The sequence below is a fragment of the Paroedura picta genome, chromosome 4, assembly GCF_049243985.1.
Source record: "Paroedura picta isolate Pp20150507F chromosome 4, Ppicta_v3.0, whole genome shotgun sequence".
NCBI lineage: Eukaryota > Metazoa > Chordata > Lepidosauria > Squamata > Gekkonidae > Paroedura > Paroedura picta.
In genome coordinates, this window is record NC_135372.1 from 113,924,863 (window position 1) to 113,949,100 (window position 24,238).

The window sequence follows — 24,238 nt, forward strand, 5'->3', positions numbered from 1 at the left end:
ACGCACTGCCCTCAGAGGAAGGAGGACACTGGAGGAACCCCAGCAAGAAGTCCTCATGCTCAGGCATCTGTGCAGGGTGGACCATGGAGGCCAATCTGGCAACAGAGGCAGGGGGGAGGAGCAGTGGACGTGCTGGCTCCTTCTCAGAGAAGGACATCTTGGATGGGTTTTCCCACCATTCTCTCAGGGAGGCAGGTAAAAAACTTCTTGACTTCCTAAGACCAGTAGGCGGACAACTCCTTCCAACCAGTTCTCTTCCTGCCTTTGTTGGGAGCGCACCATTTTTGGCTTGCTCTGACTAAATCTTCTTCTCTTTACTCCAAAACTACTTCTTCCATTCTTTCCCCCCTATATATTATACTTCCACCTGTTTTTTCTTCTTTTCCTTAGGGTCGAGAGCTTTTTGTTCCCCCTTTGAGATTGTTTAGGAGAGTGTGTAGCCTAGCTGCGTGTGGAGCCCTCTGCTGCCAGGGGGGTTTCCTTATGCCTTGGATCCACAGGGAATGACCTGGTCCACTAAGGCGGCATGAAAAAGGGCCAGAACTGAGTCTGAGGACTGACTCGGTGGTTAGCGTGGACAATTCACAAGATGGTCAGGAATTTTTATCTGATGAAGAGGTTGAGGAGGACTTTAAAGTCCCTGAACCTTCAAAACGATTCATCAAACCAGAAGACTATCAAAGTCTATTTTCCAGGGCCCTGGCTGCAGTCAACATCAAGCAGCCTACTCCTCAAGCCCCGAAAAAGGAAGATGCCAATGTCAATAGACTGGGTGACCTAGAATTTTTCCCTGCAATGGAGTCACCAGAGAGGCTTTTTCCTTTTCCACATTTTTTCGAGAAAAAAGTTAGAGAGGAATGGACAAGACCTATGTCTAACATACAGTTTCCAGGTTTTGTTAAAAAATTATACACTCTACCTCAATACACAAAACGCATCCTGCAAGTGCCTATCATGGATGCACCCATTGTAGCTCTTCAGAGTCAGGGGCTGCTGTCAGAGGATGGCCAGGGTACCATTAGGGACACAATTGATAGGAAATCTGATTTTGGTTTGAAGAAAGCCCATGAGGCAATGCTTATGGCCGTCAGGGCATCATCCATCATGTCTATAGTTAATAGAGCCGTGGTTGTCTGGTCTAGGAAGCTCCTCCAGATAATTCCAGAGGGAAAACAAGAGGGAGTTGGAAGGTGTTCAAAGACTGTTACAGGCGGCCTCAGCAGATGCGTCCTTGGACATCATGATATTCTCTGCCAGGGCTCTGGCAGCCACCACTGGTGTTCGCAGAGGGGTTGAAGGCTTGGCAAGCCAATTATAATTCAAATTTTGTTATGGCATATCCATTCCAGGGCGACATGCTGGTAGGTGAGTCTTTGAATAAGGTCTTAGTAGAGACAAGAGATAAACATAAGGTAATGCCCAAATTTATTCACAAGTTGGATAGGAAAGTATTTTCTGTCCCCTTTCACACACAGAACACGTTACCCAAATTTAGACAAGATTATCATAGGGGATCTTGGACACATTCCAGGGGTCAGAACAGGAGAGGTTCTTACCAAGCCACGTTTCAAGGATTCCAAACTTCACAACAGGACAAATCCTACAACAAACAGCAGAGACCCGGACTATATGCCCGTTCCAGTAGGAGGCCGCCTGTCCCAGTTCAAGGACATCTGGTCAAGGGACAGAGTAGAAGCTTGGGCTGCGGAGTTGGTGACCTCAGGTTACAAAATAGAGTTTCTAGGTAGAAGAAGAAGAAGAAGAGTTGGTTCTTATATGCCGCTTTTCCCTACTCAAAGGAGGCTCAAAGCGGCTTATAGTCGCCTTCCCATTCCTCTCTCCACAACAGACACTCTGTGGGGTGGGTAAGGCTGAGAGAGCTCTGATATCACTGCTCGGTCAGAACAGTTTTATCAGTGCCGTCGCAAGCCCAAGGTCACCCAGCTGGCTGCATGTGGGGGAGCGCAGAATCGAACCTGGCATGCCAGATTAGAGGTCCGCACTCCTAACCACTATACCGAACTGGCTTCTAAATTTCCCCCCCAACAGATACTTAACTTCCCCCAAGTTAAAAAACACTCAAAAAAGGGAAAGAACCTGGACAGCGGTTTCTCATTTGTTACAAATTCAGGCAGTGGAGTTAGTACCAGCAGACGAAAGAGGTCAAGGAATGTACTCCTTATTCTTCACCATCCCAAAGAGGAATGGCAATTGGCGGGCCATTCTGGATCTAAAATTCATCAATCAATTCATCCATCTCAAACACTTCTGAATGGAGACCCTGCAGTCGATTGCAGAGAAGTTGCATAAAGGGGAGTACCTGACTTCTCTGGACCTCACAGAGGCCGATCTTCATGTGCCAATCTACCCCCCACATCAATGCTTCTTGAGGCTTCAGGTAGACGACTATCACTTCCAATACAAGGCTCTTCCAAGAGTCTTCACCAAGGTACTAGTCAACCTGGTGGTAATCCTGCACAAGGAGGGCATACATATTCATCCTTTTCTAGACGATCTATTGATCAGGGCATTCTCAGAACAGGTTTCTCTAGAACATACCGAACTTCTTCAGCTTCTTTTAAGACCATACCAGGATGAGATATCTCAAAAAGTACAGAAAAACATTCTGGTTCCCCTGGGGGTAAAACGAAGCCTGATATGGTGGACCATACAGAAAAACCTAACTCAGGGCAGGGTATTTCTGATGGAACAGGAATCCTATCTCTTTCACAGATGTCAGCCTCTCTGGCTGGGGAGCTGTGCTGGGCCATTGTTCGACTCAGGGTACTTGGTCGATTAACGAATGACTTCTACCAATCAATTTGTTGGAGCTAGCGCTCTTACATTTCAGAGATCTGATCCTTCACTCCAACATTCTAATCAGGACAGACAATGTAGCGGCCCGCACATACAAAAACAAACAGGGAGGATCCAGGTCCTCCAGACTACACAAGTAAGCCTTATTAATCCTCAATTGGGCTGAATCCAACCTGAACTCGATTCGGGTGGAACACATCAAGGGGATCTTGAATACTCAGGCGGATTGACTCAGCTGCCAACAGGTCTTGGAGGGGGAATGGTCCTTACACCCGCGGGTGTTCAACATGTACCCGTATTTGCCGGTGTATAAGACGACTGGGCGTATAAGACGACCCCCCAACATTTCCACTCAAAATATAGTTTGTTACATTACATTACAGTACTATGGGCCACTATGGGCAGCTATGTCTATCCCAACTGATGTGCACCCGGCGTATAGGACGACCCCCCCACTTGGAGGCATATTTTTCAGGGGGGAAAAGTAGTCTTATACGCCAGCAAATACTGTATATTCTTATTAGCCACAGGAATTGCTGCAAAGTCAAGGTCTTTTGGGCAAGCCACAGCATGCAACGAGATGACAGCTATTTTGGTCTTTTTATAACAATTGAAAACTTGCACTGTGGTTTGATTGCTCATTCCCTCTATTACTTCCTTGTTTCCTTATTCTTTTCTTTGCACAAGGAAACAGTAATAATCTTGCATATATTTTTGAGTGGCGCTTAAGCCCAGTATATTTTTATTAGCCACAGGAACTGCCACAGAATCAAGTTCTTTTGGGCAAGCCACAGCATGCAACAAAAGTTTACAGTCAGCTATATTTTGGTTATAACAACTGCAGATTTGCATTGTGGTTTGATTGCTCATTCCCTCTAGTATTTCCTTGTTTCCTTATTCTTTCCTTTGCTCATCTAAGGATTACAGAATAGACTTCTCCCAGCCACCATTGAACATGTTCATCCTATCTCCACGATAAAGAAAGGACACGTATCACTAACTCATGCAGTGTTACCAAGCACTTCATCTAGATTCAGGCCATAGAGTCAGTGCCAGAGAATGATTTTTTTTTCAGGAATCTACTCTAGTGTGTTTGTTGTATACAAGGGGAATGTAGACTAGAAGGAAATTCTAGTTTTGAAGCACTTCATAGAGGTGATTCATTCCAGGCAAGAGATTTCCTAGCACTCATAGACCTCAAGGATGCCTACCTTCAAGTTCCCATACAATTTCCTGGCACGCATAGATCTGAAGTTCCCATACAAGTGAGACCGAACCTGAGCAAAGCGGTACCATCACCTCCCGTGATCTAGACACGATACTACATTTGATACAGCCCAAAATCCCATTTGCCTTTTTAGCCACCGAGTCACACTGTTGACGCATGTTCAATGTATGGTCTACTAAGACTCTTAGATCCTTTTCGCACATGCTACTGCCAAGACAAGTCTCCCCTATCCCATATTTGTGTATTTGGTTTTTCCTACCTAAATGCAGAACATTACATTTGTCCCTATTGAATTTCATTCTATTCAGTTTAGACCAGTTCTCAAGCCTATCAAGATCATCCTGTATTCTGATTCTGTCTTCCGTTATGTTTGCTACCCCTCCCAGTTTAGTATCATCTGCAAATTTTATAAATTTCCCCTCTAATCCCTCATCCAAATCATTTATAAATATGTTTAATAACACAGGCACCAGGACAGATCCCTAGGGCACTCCACTTCTCACTCTTTTCCAAGAACTGACAATTTCATTTATCAAATGGTAGATGAACCCACAAGAGGTTCAGCCATACTGGACTTAATACTGACCAACAGGCAAGAGTTGGTGGATGAGGTGAAGGAGGTGGGGACCCTAGCGGGAAGTGACCATGTCCTCATAGAATTCCTTTTGAGATGGGGAGCCAAGGAAGCTTGTAGCCAGACGTGGATGTTGGATTTTTGTAGGGCAAACTTTAATAAACTCTGAGACATGATGAGTGTCATACCATGGACGAGAATGCTGGAAGGGAAGGGAGCATGTGAAGGGTGGGCGCTACTCAAACAAGAGCTATTGCATGCTCAATCAATGACTATCCCAGAAAGACAAAAACACTGCAGGAGCTCTAAGAAGCCTATTTGGATGAACAGAGAACTTCAAGAGGAACTAAGAAAGAAAAGGAAAATGTTCAGGAAATGGAGGGAAGGACAGAGCTCTAAAGAAGAGTACCTACAGGTTACTAGGCACTGTAGATCAATCATCAGAAAGGCCAAAGCTGAGAGTGAGCTAAGATTGGCCAGGGAAGCCCATTGTAACAAGATTTTTCAGTTATGTGAGGAGCAAACGTAAAGTAAAGGAGGCAATAGGATTTTCAGATAGTTAGGTGGATAGGGAATTGGTTAGAGAACCGCACTCAAAGAGTTGTTGTCAATGGTGTTTCATCAGACTGGAGAGAGGTGAGTAGCGGGGTACCTCAGGGCTCGGTGCTCGGCCCGGTACTTTTTAACATATTTATTAATGATCTAGATGAGGGGGTGGAGGGACTATTCATCAAGTTTGCAGATGACACCAAATTGGGAGGACTGGCAAATACTCCGGAAGATAGAGACAGAGTTCAACGAGATCTGAACACAATGGAAAAATGGGCAAATGAGAACAAGATGCAATTTAATAAAGATAAGTGTAAAGTTCTGCATCTGGGTCAGAAAAATGAAAAGCATGCCTACTGGATGGGGGATACGCTTCTAGGTAGCACTGTGTGTGAACGAGACCTTGGGGTACTTGTGGATTGTAAACTAAACATGAGCAGGCAGTGTGATGCAGCGGTAAAAAAGGCAAATGCCATTTTGGGCTGTATCAACAGGGGCATCACATCAAAATCACAAGATGTCATAGTCCCATTGTATACGGCACTGGTCAGACCACACCTGGAGTACTGTGTGCAGTTCTGGAGGCCTCACTTCAAGAAGGACGTAGATAAAATTGAAAGGGTACAAAGGAGAGCGACGAAGATGATCTGGGGCCAAGGGACAAAGCCCTATAATGGGTTTAAACTTCAAGTACAACGATATAGGCTAGATATCAGGAAAAAGTTTTTCACAGTCAGAGTAGTTCAGCAGTGGAATAGGCTGCCTAGGGAGGTGGTGAGCTCCCCCTTACTGGAAGTCTTCAAGCAAAGGTTGGATACACACTTTTCTTGGATGCTTTAGGATGCTTAGGGCTAATCCTGCGTTAATCCTGGGGTTGGACTAGATGGCCTATATGGCCCCTTCCAACTCTATGATTCTATGATACCTTCCAATCCACTGATAAGAGGAAACCTTCATGGTAAATCCAGTGTTTCTTTTTCAATGAGTCAAATAGAAGTTTAAAATAAATGATTCGCTGGGTCCAATTTTCATTTCATATCAGTGATTAAGGTGTGTTTTCTTCACAGAGGACTTGCAAGCAGTGTTTAAGGGTCAGCAACCTAGTGTGAATTTTCTACAACTCCGTGCTTCCATGTAAACTGTTGGTACAGTCTTTCCTAGAAATACCTGGTGCGGTTATTAAATGAAACATTAACTTCAATAGGAAATGTGTAGAATCTAGATGATTTATTTTTAAGCAAGAAAGACTTTTTTATTGTTTTATCTGTATGTGATTATGTCATCACTCAATATTCGTTCCTGATAGTGGAAGCAATGTCTTTCTTTGTAATAATGATGCATTGCTCTATCTTCCCTTTCACTCCAGATATGCAGCCATTGTCTCCAATGTCTGTTCACGAACGCTACAGCTCTCCTGTGGCAGGAAGTGCTAAGAGAAGGTTGTTTGGAGATGAAGGCCCCAAAGAAGCGCTCATGGAGAAGAATATGAGTGAAGGAACTAGGCTAAAAATAGCCCCAGTATTAAGTTTTGCCGATGAAAATGTGTCTGTTTTGCCAGAACAGGCAGTTCTTACTGTGGCAGCAACTGCAGTACCAGGGGAAACCGGACAGACAATGACAATTCCACTGCATGGTAAGTTTTACACTTTTTTCTTCTAGTTGATTTAACATTTTAATCAGCATTAAGAACTTTATAATTAGCTGGAGTGATATACAATTTTGGTACAAGAAATTTCAGTTCATTAAGTGCCTTTTCTTTATGGTTAAGGAAAATGTACTTTAGCATGTTCTGTTATAAAGACACTATATGGAGGAATGCCGGGAGTGATTGAGGGCAAAAGAAGAAGGGGACGACAGAGAATGAGGTGGCTGGATGGAGTCACTGAAGCAGTCAGTGCAAATTTAAATGGAGTCCGGGGAACGGTAGAGAACAGGAAGGCCTGGAGGATCATTGTCCATGGGGTCGCGATGGGTCTGACACGACTTTGCATGTAACAACATGGAGGAATTATACTAATTAGTTGAGAAAAGAATATACATGAAAATACCCTTATAAAAATAAAAGGTTTTATAACTGAGACTTGCAGTTTATCTAGAGAAGTTTATTGCGTATTGATTCCCTCCCCCTTAACTTCTGGATGCACCCTAGGTATTGCAAATCATACTGGAGGGATCACTTTGATACCCATTTCAGTCAACATGCCTCAAGAATCTGAAGGGGATGGCCATGGACAAGTGCCCCTCACTGCTCAAGCCTTAGTCAGTGTATCCCCAAGTCATCCTCATGTGATGCAAGCACAAGATGTATATCAGCCAACAGGAAGCAAGCCAAAGAAAACTGGATCCTTGGCACTATTTTTCAGAAAGGTAAGGGAGTGTTTATACTAAAGGTTCTCCCTACTCCCATGAAAAAATCTTCCTTCCTGTTAAACTCAGTCTTGATGTCTACATTGAATCTATATTTTACAGAGTAACTTTCTTTAACATTATAACATATTGATTTGGGTCCAAGGATATGTTTGACAGAACCAAAATGCCACATAAGAGTGCATAAATTCCCTCCCTTACTGTACGTCTATCTGACCCCCCCCCCCAACAGCTCCAAAACTTGTAGAGTGAGATGTATTTGAAAATCGCAAACCTGCCATGCATGAACAGAAATGCTTCTATGTGTGCAAGTGAGTACAAATTGATGAGTATCAATAAGTCTTAAATCACTTTGGATTATTAGGCTGAAATTCTACTGACAGAAGTATACATTTATGTAGGATGTGATTACTGATATTTCTGATTTTCTTTTTATTATTAAGTTGATAGAACAGTATATAATTTAAAACAATTGAAATTAATGAACTGAGCACAAAAGGATAGTGTTTTGCATTTCTTGCTTGTTTCTCAAATTGCAAACATCAATTTCACTTCATGTTTTGCCTTGTTTCCTCTTAGGTATATCATCTGGCAAGTGTGCGCTTGCGTGATTTGTGCTTAAAACTGGATGTTTCCAATGATTTGCGGAGGAAAATGTGGACATGTTTTGAATTCACATTAGTTAACTGTACAGATCTGATGAAAGATAGACACTTGGATCAAATCATTCTCTGTGCTTTTTACATCATGGCAAAAGTAAGGCCTGCCTTGTTGATGATGCATAATTGTTACAAGCTTATGCCAATCTAGCTATTATTCATGGTCTCTGGATATCACCATTGCTTGTACCTACAGAAAGCCTCATTCTAGAAACTTCTATATATTTAGACTAAAAAAAATCCTTCCCCTCAGTTCAGTGGCATAGTGCCAACTATACATGATCAAGAGAAAGGAGTCATACCTCTTTCATTTCAGGCAATAGCCTTCCCCACCTTAGCTGCTTAAAAACTTGGTGTGTCATTATATTTTTAGAAGAATTGAGTGGGAAACCAATGTACAGTACCATGTACATAAATGCCATTATGTTTCTTATGGGGGATAGTTTTTGTGTCTATAACCAGTTCTGGATGTTTTAAATTCAGAACAGGTGTGGAGCACATAAATGTGAACATACAGATGACAAAGAATTCCAGTTATAGGTATACAGTCTGTCTTCCATTTCTGAATTCTGTCTTTTAAATTCTAAAAGACATAACAAATTTTTAGTAGTTCTGCAACCAACAGAACTAGCACCCAAACCAATAAATTCTAGCACATCTTAACTCAGTGCTAACACTTTACAATGTAAGATTACCATAATCCTATCCGTTTTCAGTAGACATGTTGCAATTTAAGAGATTAGCCCATTTTCACTTAATTGGAACAGTCATGCTCAGATTTTACACCGCATTCTTTAGACTCACTCAAAGGAAGAGGCAGGGGATAACCTGAAATAGAACAAACAAAACAAGAGACAGGCCAGAGACCTTCTTCGATGCTTTGGAGTTCTGCTGTTACTTTTATACTCTTCTCAAGGTATCCTCCCCATCATACTATGGGCTCACTGACAGAAAATCAAATCAATCTAAAATAAGCACCCAGGCCAACCAAGCTTATTCTAGGACTCCAGGTAAAACTGACTCTGGGACCCACTTCACACTACTCAAACCCAACCCATACATCAGATGAAAACAGTTAATGTGACTTGTGCAGCCAGAGTGCCAATACTCCCCCTCTCCTTTGTCTGACTAGTTCTTTTCCTCCCCTGCTCTTGGCAGCTCTGATTTTTTATAGACACCCCACCAATATACTCTTGCTCGCATGACTATTGCTGGCATGCAAATGGCCCCATAGACCACATGAAATCATTAATTATTGGACTTGTACAATTGCTCTTGCTTTGTGAAGCTCCTTGTAGTGTGTTGGAGTGTGCTAAAGATCTCCTGAGTCTCAGGAGAAACTTCTAAGGCAGGACAGTAAGCTACAATTGGTGGAGTACAGCAATCCAGTTTGTCACACAGAAACTCTTTACAAAGTGTCCCTTGGATCCAGGCATAAGAAGAGGCAAGCTTTTCCTGTAGGTTTACCAGTTTTCAGGTGGGGCCCAAAGATTTTCAGAATTACAATTGGTCTCCTGTTACTGAGATCACTTCCCCTGGAGAAAATGGCTGCTATGGGGGGAGGGGGTTGCGTTACATCTCCTCTGAGCTCCCTCCCTTCACCAAAGGCCACCTGCCAAATATCCAGACATTTTCCTACCAGAAATTGGCAACCCTGTTTTCCTGAATGATCAGTTTGACTTTTATGTTCAGGTGTCCAAAGAGGAAAGAACTTTTCAGGAGATAATTGAAAGCTATAGAAACCAACCACAAGCAAACAGCCATGTAAGTATGTTTGAAAACCAACTTAAATATAAACTGTCTTGCTGTGGCCTTCTATGGACAAATATTATAGTCACTTATATACACTCATGAGAACATTGTCAGATTATGTGCCATTGTACCTTTAATTACAAACATTTGCATTTTTTACTTGCTGTAGGTCTACAGAAGTGTGTTGTTGAAAAAAGTATCCATAGAAGTAGATATAAAACAAGAAGAGGTTTCAGAACAGGGTAAGTAAGCAGTTGCTCTGTTCTTAAACTTTACTGGAGGTTTATGTGGAAATGAAGGTGTCTTTAATATGACATTCAGAAATTGGTCTGTGTTTTGCAAACTGTGCAACAAATTGCCGAGTTGTACATTTCCATCCAGTCAGATTTTTATTGGATTGAATATTGCAATATCTCTTAGATGTTGTTAGCAACCCCACAGTTGTCCATAAAATGGAGGTTAAATCACATGAGATCTGCTTGGTAACCCTCTTTTTATCTAAAAGCCTATTGTGTTCTTTGTTTCTTCTTTGTAACAGATTCCCCTCAGAAGATGGGCTATTCACCTGTAGGGACACCATCAGAAAATTCCAGAGACTTGGAAAATGAGGAAAGAGGGCATCTAGTAAAATTTTACAACACCATCTATGTAGGAAGAGTACAGACATTTGCTTTAAAATATGGGACTTCAAACCAGGATCATGTGGTATGTGGATTTTTTTCTCAGGGTTCACAAAGTGACATATAGAATTTGATGATAGTTTAATGACAGAAAGATGACAGGCTTTCTGATATCAAATATGGGTCAGCGTTGAATTTTCCATGCCCCGAGGAAAAACTTATTTATTTATTTTTTAGATTTATATACCGCCCTCCCTGAAGGCTCACTTCATGATGATAATCGATTCAAGTGGGTAGCCGTGTTGTTCTGAAGCAGCACAACAAAACAAAATCAGAGTCCAGTGGCACCTTTAACTAACAAAGATTTATTCAAGGCGTGCTCGGGGGTTGCATAACTAGCACACCTTGAATAAATCTTTGTTGGTCTTAAAGGTGCCACTGGACTCTGATTTTGTTTCATGATGATGATGTTAGCCATTCAGTCAAATTCGACTCTTGGTAATCCTATGGCTCAACTGTTGCCCCAATTTCCAATCTTGCACCGCTTCTTTTAGTTGTGTAATGTTTAGTTGTGTAATGTAATGGCCGGTGTCCATTTTGATCATATCTAACCTCCATGTTCTTTGTCAGTCTGGTTCCCTTTTCCCACTGACCAATCCTAGCATAAATGCCTGATATGACCAAAGTAAGTGAGCCGGAGTTTCGTGATTTTGCCTACCAGTGATATATCAGGCTATATGCTCCATAGTATTTCTTTGTTTATGACTTTTGCTGTTCATGGAGCCCACAGAAGCCTTCTCCAACACCAGAGTTCAAATAAATCCGTTCTTCTCTTGTCTGATTTTTTCATCGTCCAACTTTCACAGCCATAAGTGGCTATTGGAAATACGATAGATTGAACTGATTTACATTTGGTAGTCAGGCTACCTTTATAAGAACTTCTATACCATCTGAAAAACATTTCATAAGAAAAAAAAGCCTTCATAAGCTGTTCAAAAAGAGAGGAATGTTAATGACACAGCAAAATTGCAAATGTTGCACAATCATGCTTCCTTCAGAAAGGATTGGGCATTCATAACTATAGAAAGGAGCAGAGGGCAAATAAATGTGGGAAGTTGAAATTTCTGAGTTGAGGTCAAGATGAGAGTTCATATGAACTTTTGTTGAAAATCCAGTCACAAACCACACAAACACACCTTAATAGTGTGATCAGTCACAAACCAAAAGCCAACAGATGCATAAGGAAACACAAGAAGAAGTCTATGTGTGAGAGAATAGTATATATAAGTAGAAAGGATCACAAGGGAGATAAGCAATCCAGCAGCTCATATATATTCTGAAAATCAGAGATTAAATAAATTACTACAAGATATGGATGTTGATATGAGCAGATTTATTTGGTTGGAAATGATTAAAAGTCTCTCAACTGGGCTGAATTTCTGCAGTCAAGATGAGTGTATTGCCAAAACTATATTTAGTTTCAAATATCACTTATACATATAGAAGAAAGAATAATGAAAGAATGACAAGAAACCACATTTCAAACTATAAGATGAGAAAAAGAGAGGAGGGCTGGCAGTTCGCAGTGTAAAATGATATTACCAAGCTGCTGACTTGATATGAATTGTTGATGGGATTAAAAAGCCAAGACAAAGAATCATAAAACTTGAATTAGCAGTTTTAGATGAAAGTTTACATGATTACCTATGGATACAAAGAAATCAACCAAAACCAATTTAACACATGGAAGGAGCTATGTAATCAGAGATGCACTGCTGAGAATATTGTTTGCATGCCAGAATTTACTAAGCCCTCCAAATTCTTTGCTCATGTCCCCAATAGAGCCCTACCACAGTAAGAACACCAGAAATACAAATGATTTTTAAACATATGGTATAATGATAAATTCTCAGGGAAGAATTAAGTCATGGGAAGATATCACGGATGAAGGAATAAATATTCAATGGTGGTTATATCACCAATTAACTTCAAGATTAAAGAAGGCTAAAAACATTCACAGTCGGGTTTTAAGAGAGATGACAGAGTTTGAACAATTGATCACAATACAAAAACATGTGGATAGAGAATTTTAAAGAACAGGTGTCTAGGTATCAAAGGGAACTATTATGGGGAAGATATAGCAAGTTCACAGTCAGTCAGACATTAAGAAAAAACTGGTACAAAATGTTTTTCAGATGATATAGAACTCCAGGGGATATAGAGAAAGCAAACAAAAACTACAAAGGAAAATGTTGGAAATGTCAAGACATAGAACTTGGTTTCATATGTGGTAGAAGTATAAATCAGTAAAAAGGTACTATGAAGGTATCTTCTCAGCATCTCCTGAATAGCTGGGAAGGGGCCCTCTAAAACGAGATTTAACATCTCTCACCTAGAGGATTGTACCAGATCTGTTAAATGTCAGTATTTACCATTTTTAAGCTTATTTTCAATTACCTTATGCCGATAAAGGTATTCTGATTCTGAGTTTCAATTAGGCTTTGGGTACAGCTAATACTCCTTGCACTCAATGTACAATTGTTTTTCTTTCCAAGGTAGAAGCACCTCCTCTTTCTCCTTTTCCCAGCATTAAACAGCAGCCAGTGTCTCCCCGGCGGATATCTCAGCAACATTCTGTTTATGTTTCACCACATAAGAATGGTTCTTCTTTGACCTCTAAGACTGGACTTTTGTATAAATTTAATGGGAGTCCTTCTAAGGTAGGAGACATGTTTCTATGAGTGTAAAATCACATCTATGCATATAAAGTTCATAGAATCATAGAGTTGGAAGGGACCTCATGGGCACCAGCGGTGCCACTCGGGGCTGCTGCCAGTGCATTGCTGCATGCTCCACAGTGTACTGTGTCCCTATGGGGGACACGTGTCCCACAGGGGTCATTTCAGCAGGACACCAGGTGTCCCGTTGAAATGTGTTCCTCTGGTGGCAGGAAGGTTCTGTCGGGGGGGGGGGGGAGCAGGGGGCGTTTTATTTTGCTAGAAGGTGGGATTGCAAAATTAACAAAAAATGCCCTGGTCCACACTGCAGCACCATCAAGCTGTCCAGGGCACTTTTTGTCCCCTACAGGCCTCCATAGGGCGGAAGAATCTGCGTTCTCTTAGCACGAGACTTCTGGGGCCCGATCTGTGCCAGGCCGGGGAGAGTGGCAGCTTGGCAGCAGCGTCATATAGACACAGGGATTATTCCCAGGTCCATATAGACGCCACCCCAGCCTTTACCGCCCATGTGGAATTTGCTTCTTGAAAGATTAATGGTAAACATGACATGCATGGTATACATGTATGCATGGAAACTAAAGCTGCTGTAAAAATATAATCACCTTTGAAATCTAAGACTCTTGAGACTCTAATAAAGTATGTATTTGGCTCCTCTATGATCATCCTGAAAGAATTTAATAATTATCTAAGTTGATTGTAATTGTTTTAATTGTACAGAGTTTGAAGGAAATCAACAATATGATAAAAGAAGGAGGACAGAAAACTAAGAAGAGAACAATATCAATTGACAGTGATTCAGACTCACCAGCTAAGAGACTGTGCCAGGAAAATGATGATGTTTTACTGAAACGCCTTCAAGATGTTGTCAGTGAAAGAGCAAATCATTAGATCAGCTGTGGAGGACTAACTTTTATTGAGATTAATCTTTTGCAGAAAAAAATCCCTTTTTCTTTTTTTCCTTTCTTTTCCCCATGCAGGCAAACAGCAGTATTAAAAGTAATGTTTTTATGCTTTCTTTTAACATATCTAATTCTACTATTAGGCAAACTTTTGGCAGTTATTGAACTGATGTCATATAGTGTTCAGGGCATTGTTTTAGACTGTGAGAAAGTATACGCTTGGAAACAAGCTAGTGGCTTTGGATGGTATTTAGAGAATAGAAACGGTTCATTTTAAGAGGCTGAAAGTATTCAGGTTCCAACAATTCAATGTCAAGAAAGCACTAATTTTTTATACCTTGGAACAACTGTTCTCTTGTGAATTTCACTTCAAAATATTGAGCTGTATTCTTTAAAAGAAAACAATTTCATTTTGTACTTTTTAAAAATGTAAAGTGAGATTGGAAGATATGGTAATTTAGTCATGAATATAGTAAGGCCAGGTGTCTTTCATTCTCTAATTTACAGTGGACAAGATCAACTTTTAATCAAATGTTTGCATAGCATTTTAGTTTAAACTGTGTGTATAATTGTAAAATGCTGTGCTCTTAACCACTGATAACTTGGCAAACCAGTTCTGTGCTATGAACAAAGTGAGGGTTTGAGATTAGTTTTTGGGATTGGTTAGGGTTTTTTACCCCAATCTGGAAGAGATTAATATTGTAGCAGTAAAAGTAGTATGCAGTGGTCTGTCATAGCGCATATCGGGGGAATTTGCAATCTCTTGCTACCTCATTTTGAGTTTGCTTTCCTCTAGAAGTAAGTAATACTTCTTTTGGATGGAAGCCTTATTTGTAGCTCCAAAGTTAATTCTGCTGCAGCACTACAAATACCTGTGTATTCTGTGTGAATTTTGAAAAGCATGTAGTTCATAATTCATGCAACATTTATTAATCGGTTAGTGTGGTTGCTAATACTTGAAACCTAGATGCATACTGCAGCTGCTGTTGTGGGAAGAAGCCAGCTCTTTTTAGAATCTCAGATGCATGCTCCCAAGTATCTTATGGAGATAGATCTAGATGGGTAGCCATGTTAATTTGTCTGTACCAGTAGAAAAGAGCAAGAGTCCAGTAACATACTAAGAAAATTTGTGGCAGGGTAGGAGCTTTTGTGAGTCAGCGTTCTGTTCTGAAACAGTGATCAGTGACTCATGGAAGCTCATACCCTGCTACAGATTTTTTGAGTATTCACTCTTGCTCTTTTCTACTCCCCAACAGGCAGAGAAGACTGAAGTGGTTTGAAGAGTCGCTTAACTATTTCTCCTGCTCTCTGAAGGACAAAAATAAAGGAATGAATTCCTCCTTCAATACCTTGTTTCTTATTTTTGATTCTTGGGAGACGAAATTGAGGGATGATTTACAATTCTTCTGCCAATAGGGATAGTTGCAGGAAGAATCCTTTGGGATTCTAAACAGAGCAAGCTGCTTCCTCTATATATGCTGTAACATTCAGCAAGACTCCATTCCTATGAATAAATTTATTCCCCTGAAAAGCAACATTTGTGTAGTATCTACACAAAATGTAAGCCTTATCAAATTAGATACACTTGTACATAAAATTATATAGTTACTAGAGGGGCTTGATCTGTCTTCTGTCATGGACAGTGTTTGTCAAGCCAATGTTCAATTCTTATTTTTGAATCATTTGTAAAGATTAAGGAGATTTTATCAGAAATGTTTAAGCCTTTGTGCATAGGCCCTGCTGTCTCTCGTTATGTTCATTACTTAGGTTATACATACTATCATACTGTATTTTGTACTACTTGTTCATGTAGTTGTAGGTAATGATCTGGATCCCACTATTTTTTACACAGCCACAGGAGTGTTCCTCTGGCTTAAGAAGCTGCCTTCTCGTGCCAAGACTTCTCCTGGCATCACAAGGTCTTGCATCACCACTCAACAGGAACAAAATGATGGGATCGTGTTGGTCTGACTTCATTCCATAAGCAACCATTCAGTTGTAACTTCTTTTTATCTTTAATCAATACTCAATGTAAGTTAGATGCTAAAATCTAACATGTTGCAGTGTTTAGAACTGTGTATTTTGGGGGAAAGGAAGCTAAAAAACAGTTCTGCAAAGTAAAGCATCATGCATTTGTGCTTCATTAATGTATAGATTGATATCTCAGGATTTAAATACATTCAGCTTCTGTAGAACACAGTATAACCCTTGATGATAGCTTTGAAATGCATATATATTGCTTCCTGAATATCAAACTTGTTACATTATATAACAAAACATACACCAAAAGTAGCACAATTTCAGCTCTAAATCTAGTAGTTCTTATGTGTTTTTTCTGTAATCAATTGATCTTAATTCCTCATGTGAATTTATCTGTCCGGTAAACATCTGTCATTTCTCAGATCTTGTTTAAAGACTTGGTTTTAAATTTTTATTCATAATGATTTTATGGTTTCTGGTAATTATACTTATACTTCTGGACTTCATACTAAATTCAACATAGAAAAAGCTACTGATGCTATGGTTGGTTGTGCTTTCTAGAAGTGGTTTTTATAAATCTTTATGTGCTTTGGAAACATGCTTGTAAATATACATCTTAAAATAAACAATTCTGACTTTATGATTGGTTTGGTTGTTTGCTTGATTCAATATAGTCAAGTATCAAGAAGTGCTTTTGAGTCCTCTGGGTGTGTATTTCCTCACTTTTTTAGAACACTGCTCTTATGGTGATTAACAATAGGAATTGTGTTTGTTGCAGGAGAGAATTGGGGAATAAGTATTGTAGGATATCATACCCATAGATATTGAGACAAAAGTAAGAATCTTAGCCAAATAGTGGTAAAGTTTACCTTTCTCCCCTGTTTCATTGACAGATATTCTGTTTTGTATTATACTTTCACATTCATGAACCTGAATAGATACATTCCCAGAGAAAAACCATAAACATAAGGCCCTAGATCAGAACACCTGCATTTCATTTAGATATCTAAAAACACCTCTGTTCAAAGGAATGAAATTCTTTAGTGATCAAAGGAACAACAATCTACATAATTGATAATCACATTAATATTATAGTTATTATCTAGTCAGTATATCAATACACAAATATATTCAAGATACATATTAAAGAATATATTAGTATACAGAGTACAATATCTTCAGTGTCTACTAGAATATCATTGAAGGAGATCATGGAAAGGAAAGAAGTATGCATGAATTATGAAAGTGAGTATAAGAACCCAAGGATCCCTCAGGATGGGGAGAGCAGAAAGAACACAAGCACCAGTTTCTTTATAAAAACTATTATGTTGGAGCATAGCTAAATTCCAAAGTTGCATGCAAGGCATGACTCATAAGTAAAACAAAGCAAATCTATCTAAGAGGGCCAATTCCTAGAGCTGGCTGCCCCAAGTTCCTAAAAAAATCTTAGTTAAAGACAGAAATCCAAACTTACAAAGGAACCCTCTGGAGAAAGTGGAAATACTGGTGTTCTAAGTGGGGGGGGGGGACTAGTTATACCCACAAGTGTTGTGATTCACCAATCAAAGAGTTGATTGAAGGTATGGAGCCAAACAATTAGCCTGAACAGGCATGATGAATGGCAGCTGGGAGAAGATGCAGGTGAACTGAGTTGACACTTCACATCAGAGCTCCAAAGTCAAAGGCTTTTTTTTTCAACTCTCTTTCAGAGAGGAAGTTTTGAGCTTTTGATATTGTTAGGTTAGAAATGAATGTTATTTCAAATGTAAGAGTCCAGCTGTCCCCACAGTGAGATAAGACAGAAAGGGTAAAAATTCCTAGATTGCAAATGATGTGATAATAAACTGACTAAAATCCCTTTAAAGTCATGAGTTGGATGAGAGTAAACAGCAAGAGGGGCAAATAAAGAGCAAAGGAGAGAATCTGTCATTGTATGGCAGAAATAGCACTTAGAGAATTGCTCTGTGAGAACAGCTCTAACAGGACTGTGACTAGCCCAAGTCACTCAGCTGGCTGTGTGTGGAGGAATGGGGAATTACATATTCCACTGTGATTTGTTGATCTATGTTAGAGCAGTTCTCTGAGCAATTCTCTCAGAGTTCTTTCATCCCACCTACCTCATATGGTGTCTGTTGTGAGGGGAAGAATGGAAGGTAATTTTAAGACACCTTGAGATCCTTTAGATCAGTGGTCCCCAACCCCCGTTCCGTGGATCATTTGGTACCGGGCCGCGGCTCCTCGTCCTCCTCCCCGGCTGCTGCCTCGGGGGCTGCCCTTCCACTCTGCCGCCAGCTCACCTTTGGTGCTCTCCAGTGGCTGCCATGGCTGGGGCTCCCCCTCGGCGTGGCATTGCGCATCTGCTGCTGGCAGCGCCCCCCAGCAGGCGGTGGGAAGTCAGGGGCGCTGGCGGGAAAGCAAGTGGAGCAGGGGCTCAGGCGGCGGCGGTATCCCTCAGCAAAAGACTACCCCCCCACCAGGCCTCATTGTCAAGCGTTGACTGGTCCCCGGTGATAGAAAGGTTGGGGACCACTGCTTTAGATAGTGAAAAGCAAGATATAAAAATCAACTAACAATTTATATCTAGTAAATGATAAGAGTTGGGTTTTATGCTTTGCTTTTTTCTATCTTCAGAACTCAAAGCAGCTTATGATCACCTCTCTCCACAACAGGCATCTTGCAAGGTAGATGAGACTGACTCTGAGAACGATGACTGGGTCATCCGGCAGGTTTTATGTGGAGGAAGTGGGAATCAGAACAGGTTCTCCAGATTAGGGGCTGTGGCTGCTAGCTCTCTGAATAGGACTACATGATACCCATTCACCTTAAGCTGAATCTAAGAATAAATCCAAATTCTTTGACCAAAGCATGTATGTAGGAAGGCTGATCAGATCTGAAAAGTTTATATAAATCATATGATACTGAGAGTTTATATATGTGTATGTGAAAATGCCCATTTCCTGCTGAATTGCCTGTTTTCAAATGTTTAAAAACAGTGTCTGCTTAAGTGATACCACAACAAATCTGTGAAGGCCAATTGTGGCTAGTTGCCAATTGTGCAGCATTTTGTTTCCTAAGATTTATGACACTAGGCAGACAGGTATTTGTGAGAAGTTTCTGCAATCATTACCAGGCCTGGTTTATGCCAGCTGAATAACTTCCTCAAAGATATTAGGACATCAAGAAAGAAAATGTTTGAAAAGTAGCCTAACATATAAAAAATGAAACAAAACCAACAGGAATAAAATATTCATCCTGTGCATGATTTACATGAGGATCGTTGGCAGGTTAGTATTCTGGTTTGTATTCGTACAAGTAGCCAATTTTAATCAAGATGCTGGTTGAATATATAGTTGCACAGGTGCCAGTCAAAGGGGAAGCATCTGTGGAAGAAACTGTGTGGCATTCCAAGGTAGAACCTAATGGGCACAGCGGGGCAGACAGAAGTTCTCAAGTGAATCATGAAGCTTAACCCAGCTTGGGAATCTTCTCTTTCCTCCTGAGACAGCAAGGAACGGGATAAAACTTTGAACCTCAAGCATAGTGAGCAGTTTGCCTAACCCCTTTCTATTTTGGATGTAATGCATGTAAACTGTACTTGGGTTTGTGCTTTCCTATCTTGAATCTGATTTTAAATATGATGCTGGCCCAGTAAAGACTTTTGCACACTTTTGGTGTCCCCTTTTAACAAGGTTTGCCTCTGTAGCATTGCACTGAAACTGTATATTCAGTGGTCCTTGTGAATGTGAGGAGAGAGGCCTGCATTTATACAAGCAACATTATTCTGTGGTAAAGTGTTTAGTTAGTTATATGGACTGAGAATGATTTGTACAAAATATAATTTTGTGCAAGTAGCAAATGCAGCAAGAGGTGGGCTGAGCTTGGGCTTTGCTGTCCTAATTTGTTTTTTACTTGCGGGAAGTTTTTAACTAGGCAGAAAGTAGGTAGCTGTAAAGGTATCCCCTGTGCAAGCACCGGGTCATGTCTGACCATTGGGGTGACGCCCTCTAGCGTTTTCTTGGCAGACTCAATGCGGGGTGGTTTGCCAGTGCCTTCCCCAGTCATTACCATTTACCCCCCAGCAAGCTGGGTACTCATTTTACCGACCTCGGAAGCATGGAAAGCTGAGTCAACCTTGAGCCGGCTGCTGGGATTGAACTCCCAGCCTCATGGTCAGAGCTTCAGACAGCATGTCACTGCATTACCACCCTGCACCACAAGAGGCTCCTAGGTAGCTGTACTGGTCCACAGAAAAATACGAAAAAAAATCATGCATTAAGATCAACCAAAATGATACATCACACTGTGCAAGCTTCTGAGTTCTCTAGAGTAGCGATCCCCAACCTGTGGGCGGCGGACCACATGTGGTCCGTCGACTAATTGGAAGTGGGCCGTGAAGGACGCCTTCTCCCCCCCCCCCCAGCCCTTTACAATTCACTTTGGGTGTCATTGTGTCCCATCACTCCCATATGGGACTATCTCGTTGCAGAGAAACAAGCTCAGGGTTCCCATTGATTTGTCATTGTCATGAGTTCAAAATTCCATCAAAATAAAATGTTCCTTATGTTCATTGTTGTGGCGTGTCCGTATCTTATTTTGAAGGGATGTTTAAACATTACCATAGCGATCAGAGAGCATTAGGGAAGTGGTTGAGAGTAGAGGAGTAAACTACCCCCCCACCGGGCCTCAATAAAATTGTCAAGCGTTGAGTGGTCCCTGGTGATAAAAAGGTTAGGGACCACTGCTCTAGAGCTCTTCATCAAACTACATGTCAAAAGGGGCAGTGGAGAAACTTCCAGACAGAGATGCTAAAGGCCCTGTTGCATTGGCCACAGAGCACTCAATTCACTTCAGAAGCAGTGAGCTATGTTTTGCTCTCCCACACCTCCCAATCCTGCCTGCGGAACTGTGTTATTTCTATTTGTCTTAATGGAAGGTACTGCATGGATTTCTTTTCAAAATTCTGACAGGGGGATGCCTAACAAAAATGGCACTCTCCAGGGAAACCTCCAGTAGAGAAGCTCATTCGATGAACAAAACAAGTTTAAACCATATCGGGAAAGTGGGGGTGGGATTCAGGACACTTAACCCCGGGGCACCTCGAAGACTCACCTATACATGCTTAGATTCAGGTGGGTCTGGCGTGCACAGGAAAGCTCACACCTTGGACCATAGATACTTGACGCGGCCCTCGCTCTGAGCCTTTGCAGCGAGCCCTGCCTCCCCGGCCCTGAGGGTCAGAGGCACAAGCCCCTTGTTGACTTGGCAGCCCAGCCCTGCACGCGTCTGTCTCAGAAACTGCCTGATGACCCGCCCACCGCGGCCCTGAGAGGCGGCCGCGGGTCACGTGCCTGCTTTTCCCGGGGTGGGCGGGGGGTTAGCGGCTCGCTGGGCTGGCGGGGAAAGCGGGGGATATACTCTGCCGAGCTCGAGAGCGCCGCGCGCCTTCCTGCCAGGAGCGAGAGGGATGCAGAACTCCGACAAGGTGGGCGGCGCCAAACGGGCACGGCCCGACAGCCCGGCCGATGGGCTCCACACGCCCGCAAAGCAGCAGGTCTCTGCGTGGCGAGATGCGGACCTCAGCCAGCTGCACCCCCGGCACTGGGGGACCGAGGAACTGTGCTGCTATCTCCGCCGGGAGGGCGTGGAGGACCCGGAGGTGCATCAGTGCTTCCGAGGTGAGCGGGAGGAAGCCGGGGAATGAGCGGGAGTGGCGCGTGCGAGCGCCGTGCTGGAGCCCGTTGTGTCCACCTGTGCGGCATCTTGAATGGGCGGAAGATTTGGGTTTATTGCGCTCCCCACCGCCGGCTTCCTGAGTTTATAAGGGGGATTCTCGCTAGGATGCTGGCTAAAGTTGGTTCTTTCACAAGTAAAGACCCTCCCTAATCATACTTTGAAACCTCCAGCAAACTTGTTTTTCTTATCAGGGCATCTGGTCTAAAGCATTGCTCTTTGCCTTTCTTGGGGTTTGCATTTCAGAAGGCAAAAGAACAAATGGACACAAATCTGAAACTAAACATCACAGTGGTCAGAAATCTGTGGATGAATGTTGCCGTTTCCCAAGTTATTCTGTTATTCACTGGACTGCTGTAGAGCTTCAGTGGGGGAATCCAATGGGATATTGCTGTTTTAACGTTGATCAAGTAAAGTCAGTATGAATTTTCTACCAGGCCTGAAGGGCTTCTTGGGTTGCTACAGATGCTAATCTATTGGCACATTCCCACCACTTATGGATGTTAATTAAAATATTGTTGTGTATATTGCAATTGTTCTATTGTGGATTTATTCTAATTTGCTTATCAACAGTTGGGGCTGCACCCACTCTTTGCAAATAGGTTTCACTTTTGATTTTGCTTCTGTATTAAACTGTTCTCTCTTTGTACTCTCTTCCCCTGTTGTCTCTTTGCTGTCTGTAGGTTTGACTATCTCTAATGATTGAATACTTCATGTGTGTGTGATGAGAGCTCAGATTCATGAAAATTTATACTAGAATAAGTTTTGTTAGTCTTTAAAGTTTCTACTGAACCTCTTTATTTAGCTTTATTATGTCTGCTACTGCTGTTCGCATGGTACTGATCTAAGGTCACACAAAGTGCATGTTTTTTCACAAGTAAGCTCCACTTTATTTAGTAGGGCTCAGGTAAGTGATTGCAGCCATAATAATACAGACTAGAAATCCTGTCATGTTGTAAAAAGCCCTGGGTATCTGCTAGGCTTCTTGCCAGAATGGTGCTGCCTCAAGAACTTTATCCAGTTCTTTCCAGGCTGTCATAGCAGCAGCATACTCTTCTACTTTGGGTCAAGCCACGAGCATGCTTCTGTTTCCTGTCTTTACTACCTCTGACTTATGATGGCCACATTCAGTTTTCAAGGCAGTTTGCCATTGCCTGCTTCTGCATCACATCCCTGTTATTCTTGGGTTGTCTCCCATCCATTTACTAGCTATTGCTTAGTTTTTGAGAGCTGATGAGTGTCAAAGCACCATCAAATTCCCAATAAGCATACTTGAAAAAAAATTATCCGTATTGAAGAAGTAAGCAAAACAAGGCAATGTGCCCTTGCTAGAACTAGATGGTGCATAAACCAGCACCTCTATATGCAATCCCAGACCCCTCCCCTAATTAGCTTCTTGGCATGCAAGAAGCCAGATGCAAATCTTCAGCATTCTCACACTACGAAGCCCATATAAAGAAAAGCAATAAATTACTCCCTTCTGTGCTCCATGGCAACCACCCCAGCTATGCAAGGTCAGAAAGATAACTGGGGAACTCAGAAGACACTGGTTGGAAATTTAAAGCAAATTCTCCCCCCCCCCCCGAACACCCAGCAGATACCAGAAGCAAAAGGCCCCAAACTCAAGTCAAGCAGAGGCATAAAATATGTCAAACAAATAAAACCAATACATATAGATCAGTTTAATACAGCAAAGCAAAATAAAAGATTGATACATCAGAACAAATAGAAATACAGACAGGATGACAAATGTGAAATAGAGAACATGAGTCAGGCTAGCCTGGGCTATACAGATCACAGTAGCTTTACTACCTAGGTGAGGATTTGAATCCCTCCAGGCAGAAGTTCACATTCTATTTTGTGAGAATGATGATGATGAAGTGCTTTGTTTTGCATTCTAAAGAAATGTGCATTTAAACAAATGCTCAAATTCTGTGTCGCTGAATATGCCGCTCTCCAGAATTAAGAGTTGTCATTGTTTCCTTCTGCTTAGCTTCACTGATTTAGAAAAAACTATTAAATGTACAATACATTACAAAAACTGTTCTAGAATAAATGATTAATGGCCTCTGGGTGTAACTTGAGTCACAAGATTTTAAATGCTTGGGAGTATGGTTGCAGTTTGTGGGTGTGTGTTGGAGAGAGCAATCTGATTCCACATAGAAGTATATAATATTAGGGAGGTGCAGTTTTTATTGGGAAATTAGAACATAAGAGAAGCCATGTTGGATCAGACGAGTGGCCCATCTAGTCACACACACGCTGTCATATAGTGGCCAAAACCAATATGTTATCAGGAGATCCATCTGCCAGGCCAGAACTCAA

The 24,238-nt window shown here is 41.6% G+C and overlaps 2 protein-coding genes and 1 long non-coding RNA gene across 6 annotated transcripts in view; 2 read left to right on the forward strand and 1 right to left on the reverse strand.

The window, feature by feature from the left end:
- Positions 1 to 16,823, forward strand: part of RBL1 (RB transcriptional corepressor like 1) — a 38,559-nt gene extending 21,736 nt beyond the window's left edge. For 2 of the 3 annotated variants that reach the window (XM_077335243.1, XM_077335245.1), the window contains exons 15-22: positions 6,535 to 6,801; positions 7,318 to 7,535; positions 8,115 to 8,291; positions 9,887 to 9,958; positions 10,116 to 10,188; positions 10,485 to 10,651; positions 13,122 to 13,286; positions 14,022 to 16,823. In XM_077335243.1, the coding sequence (XP_077191358.1) occupies positions 6,535 to 6,801; positions 7,318 to 7,535; positions 8,115 to 8,291; positions 9,887 to 9,958; positions 10,116 to 10,188; positions 10,485 to 10,651; positions 13,122 to 13,286; positions 14,022 to 14,192 (1,310 nt within the window). In that variant the 3' untranslated portion in view covers positions 14,193 to 16,823. The remainder of the gene's footprint in view (positions 1 to 6,534; positions 6,802 to 7,317; positions 7,536 to 8,114; positions 8,292 to 9,886; positions 9,959 to 10,115; positions 10,189 to 10,484; positions 10,652 to 13,121; positions 13,287 to 14,021) is intronic. The other variant, XM_077335244.1, reaches the window with a different exon arrangement.
- LOC143836222 (uncharacterized) lies at positions 1 to 21,582 on the reverse strand. The gene is made up of 3 exons (XR_013230548.1): positions 21,293 to 21,582; positions 18,481 to 18,586; positions 1 to 1,740 (listed from the first exon to the last, which is right to left on the reverse strand). It is a non-coding gene; the product is annotated as an uncharacterized LOC143836222 (long non-coding RNA).
- SAMHD1 (SAM and HD domain containing deoxynucleoside triphosphate triphosphohydrolase 1) overlaps positions 21,567 to 24,238 on the forward strand; it is a 22,637-nt gene continuing 19,965 nt past the window's right edge. The window contains exon 1 of one of the 2 annotated variants that reach the window (XM_077335246.1): positions 21,567 to 21,858. In XM_077335246.1, the coding sequence (XP_077191361.1) occupies positions 21,648 to 21,858 (211 nt within the window). In that variant the 5' untranslated portion in view covers positions 21,567 to 21,647. The other variant, XM_077335247.1, reaches the window with a different exon arrangement.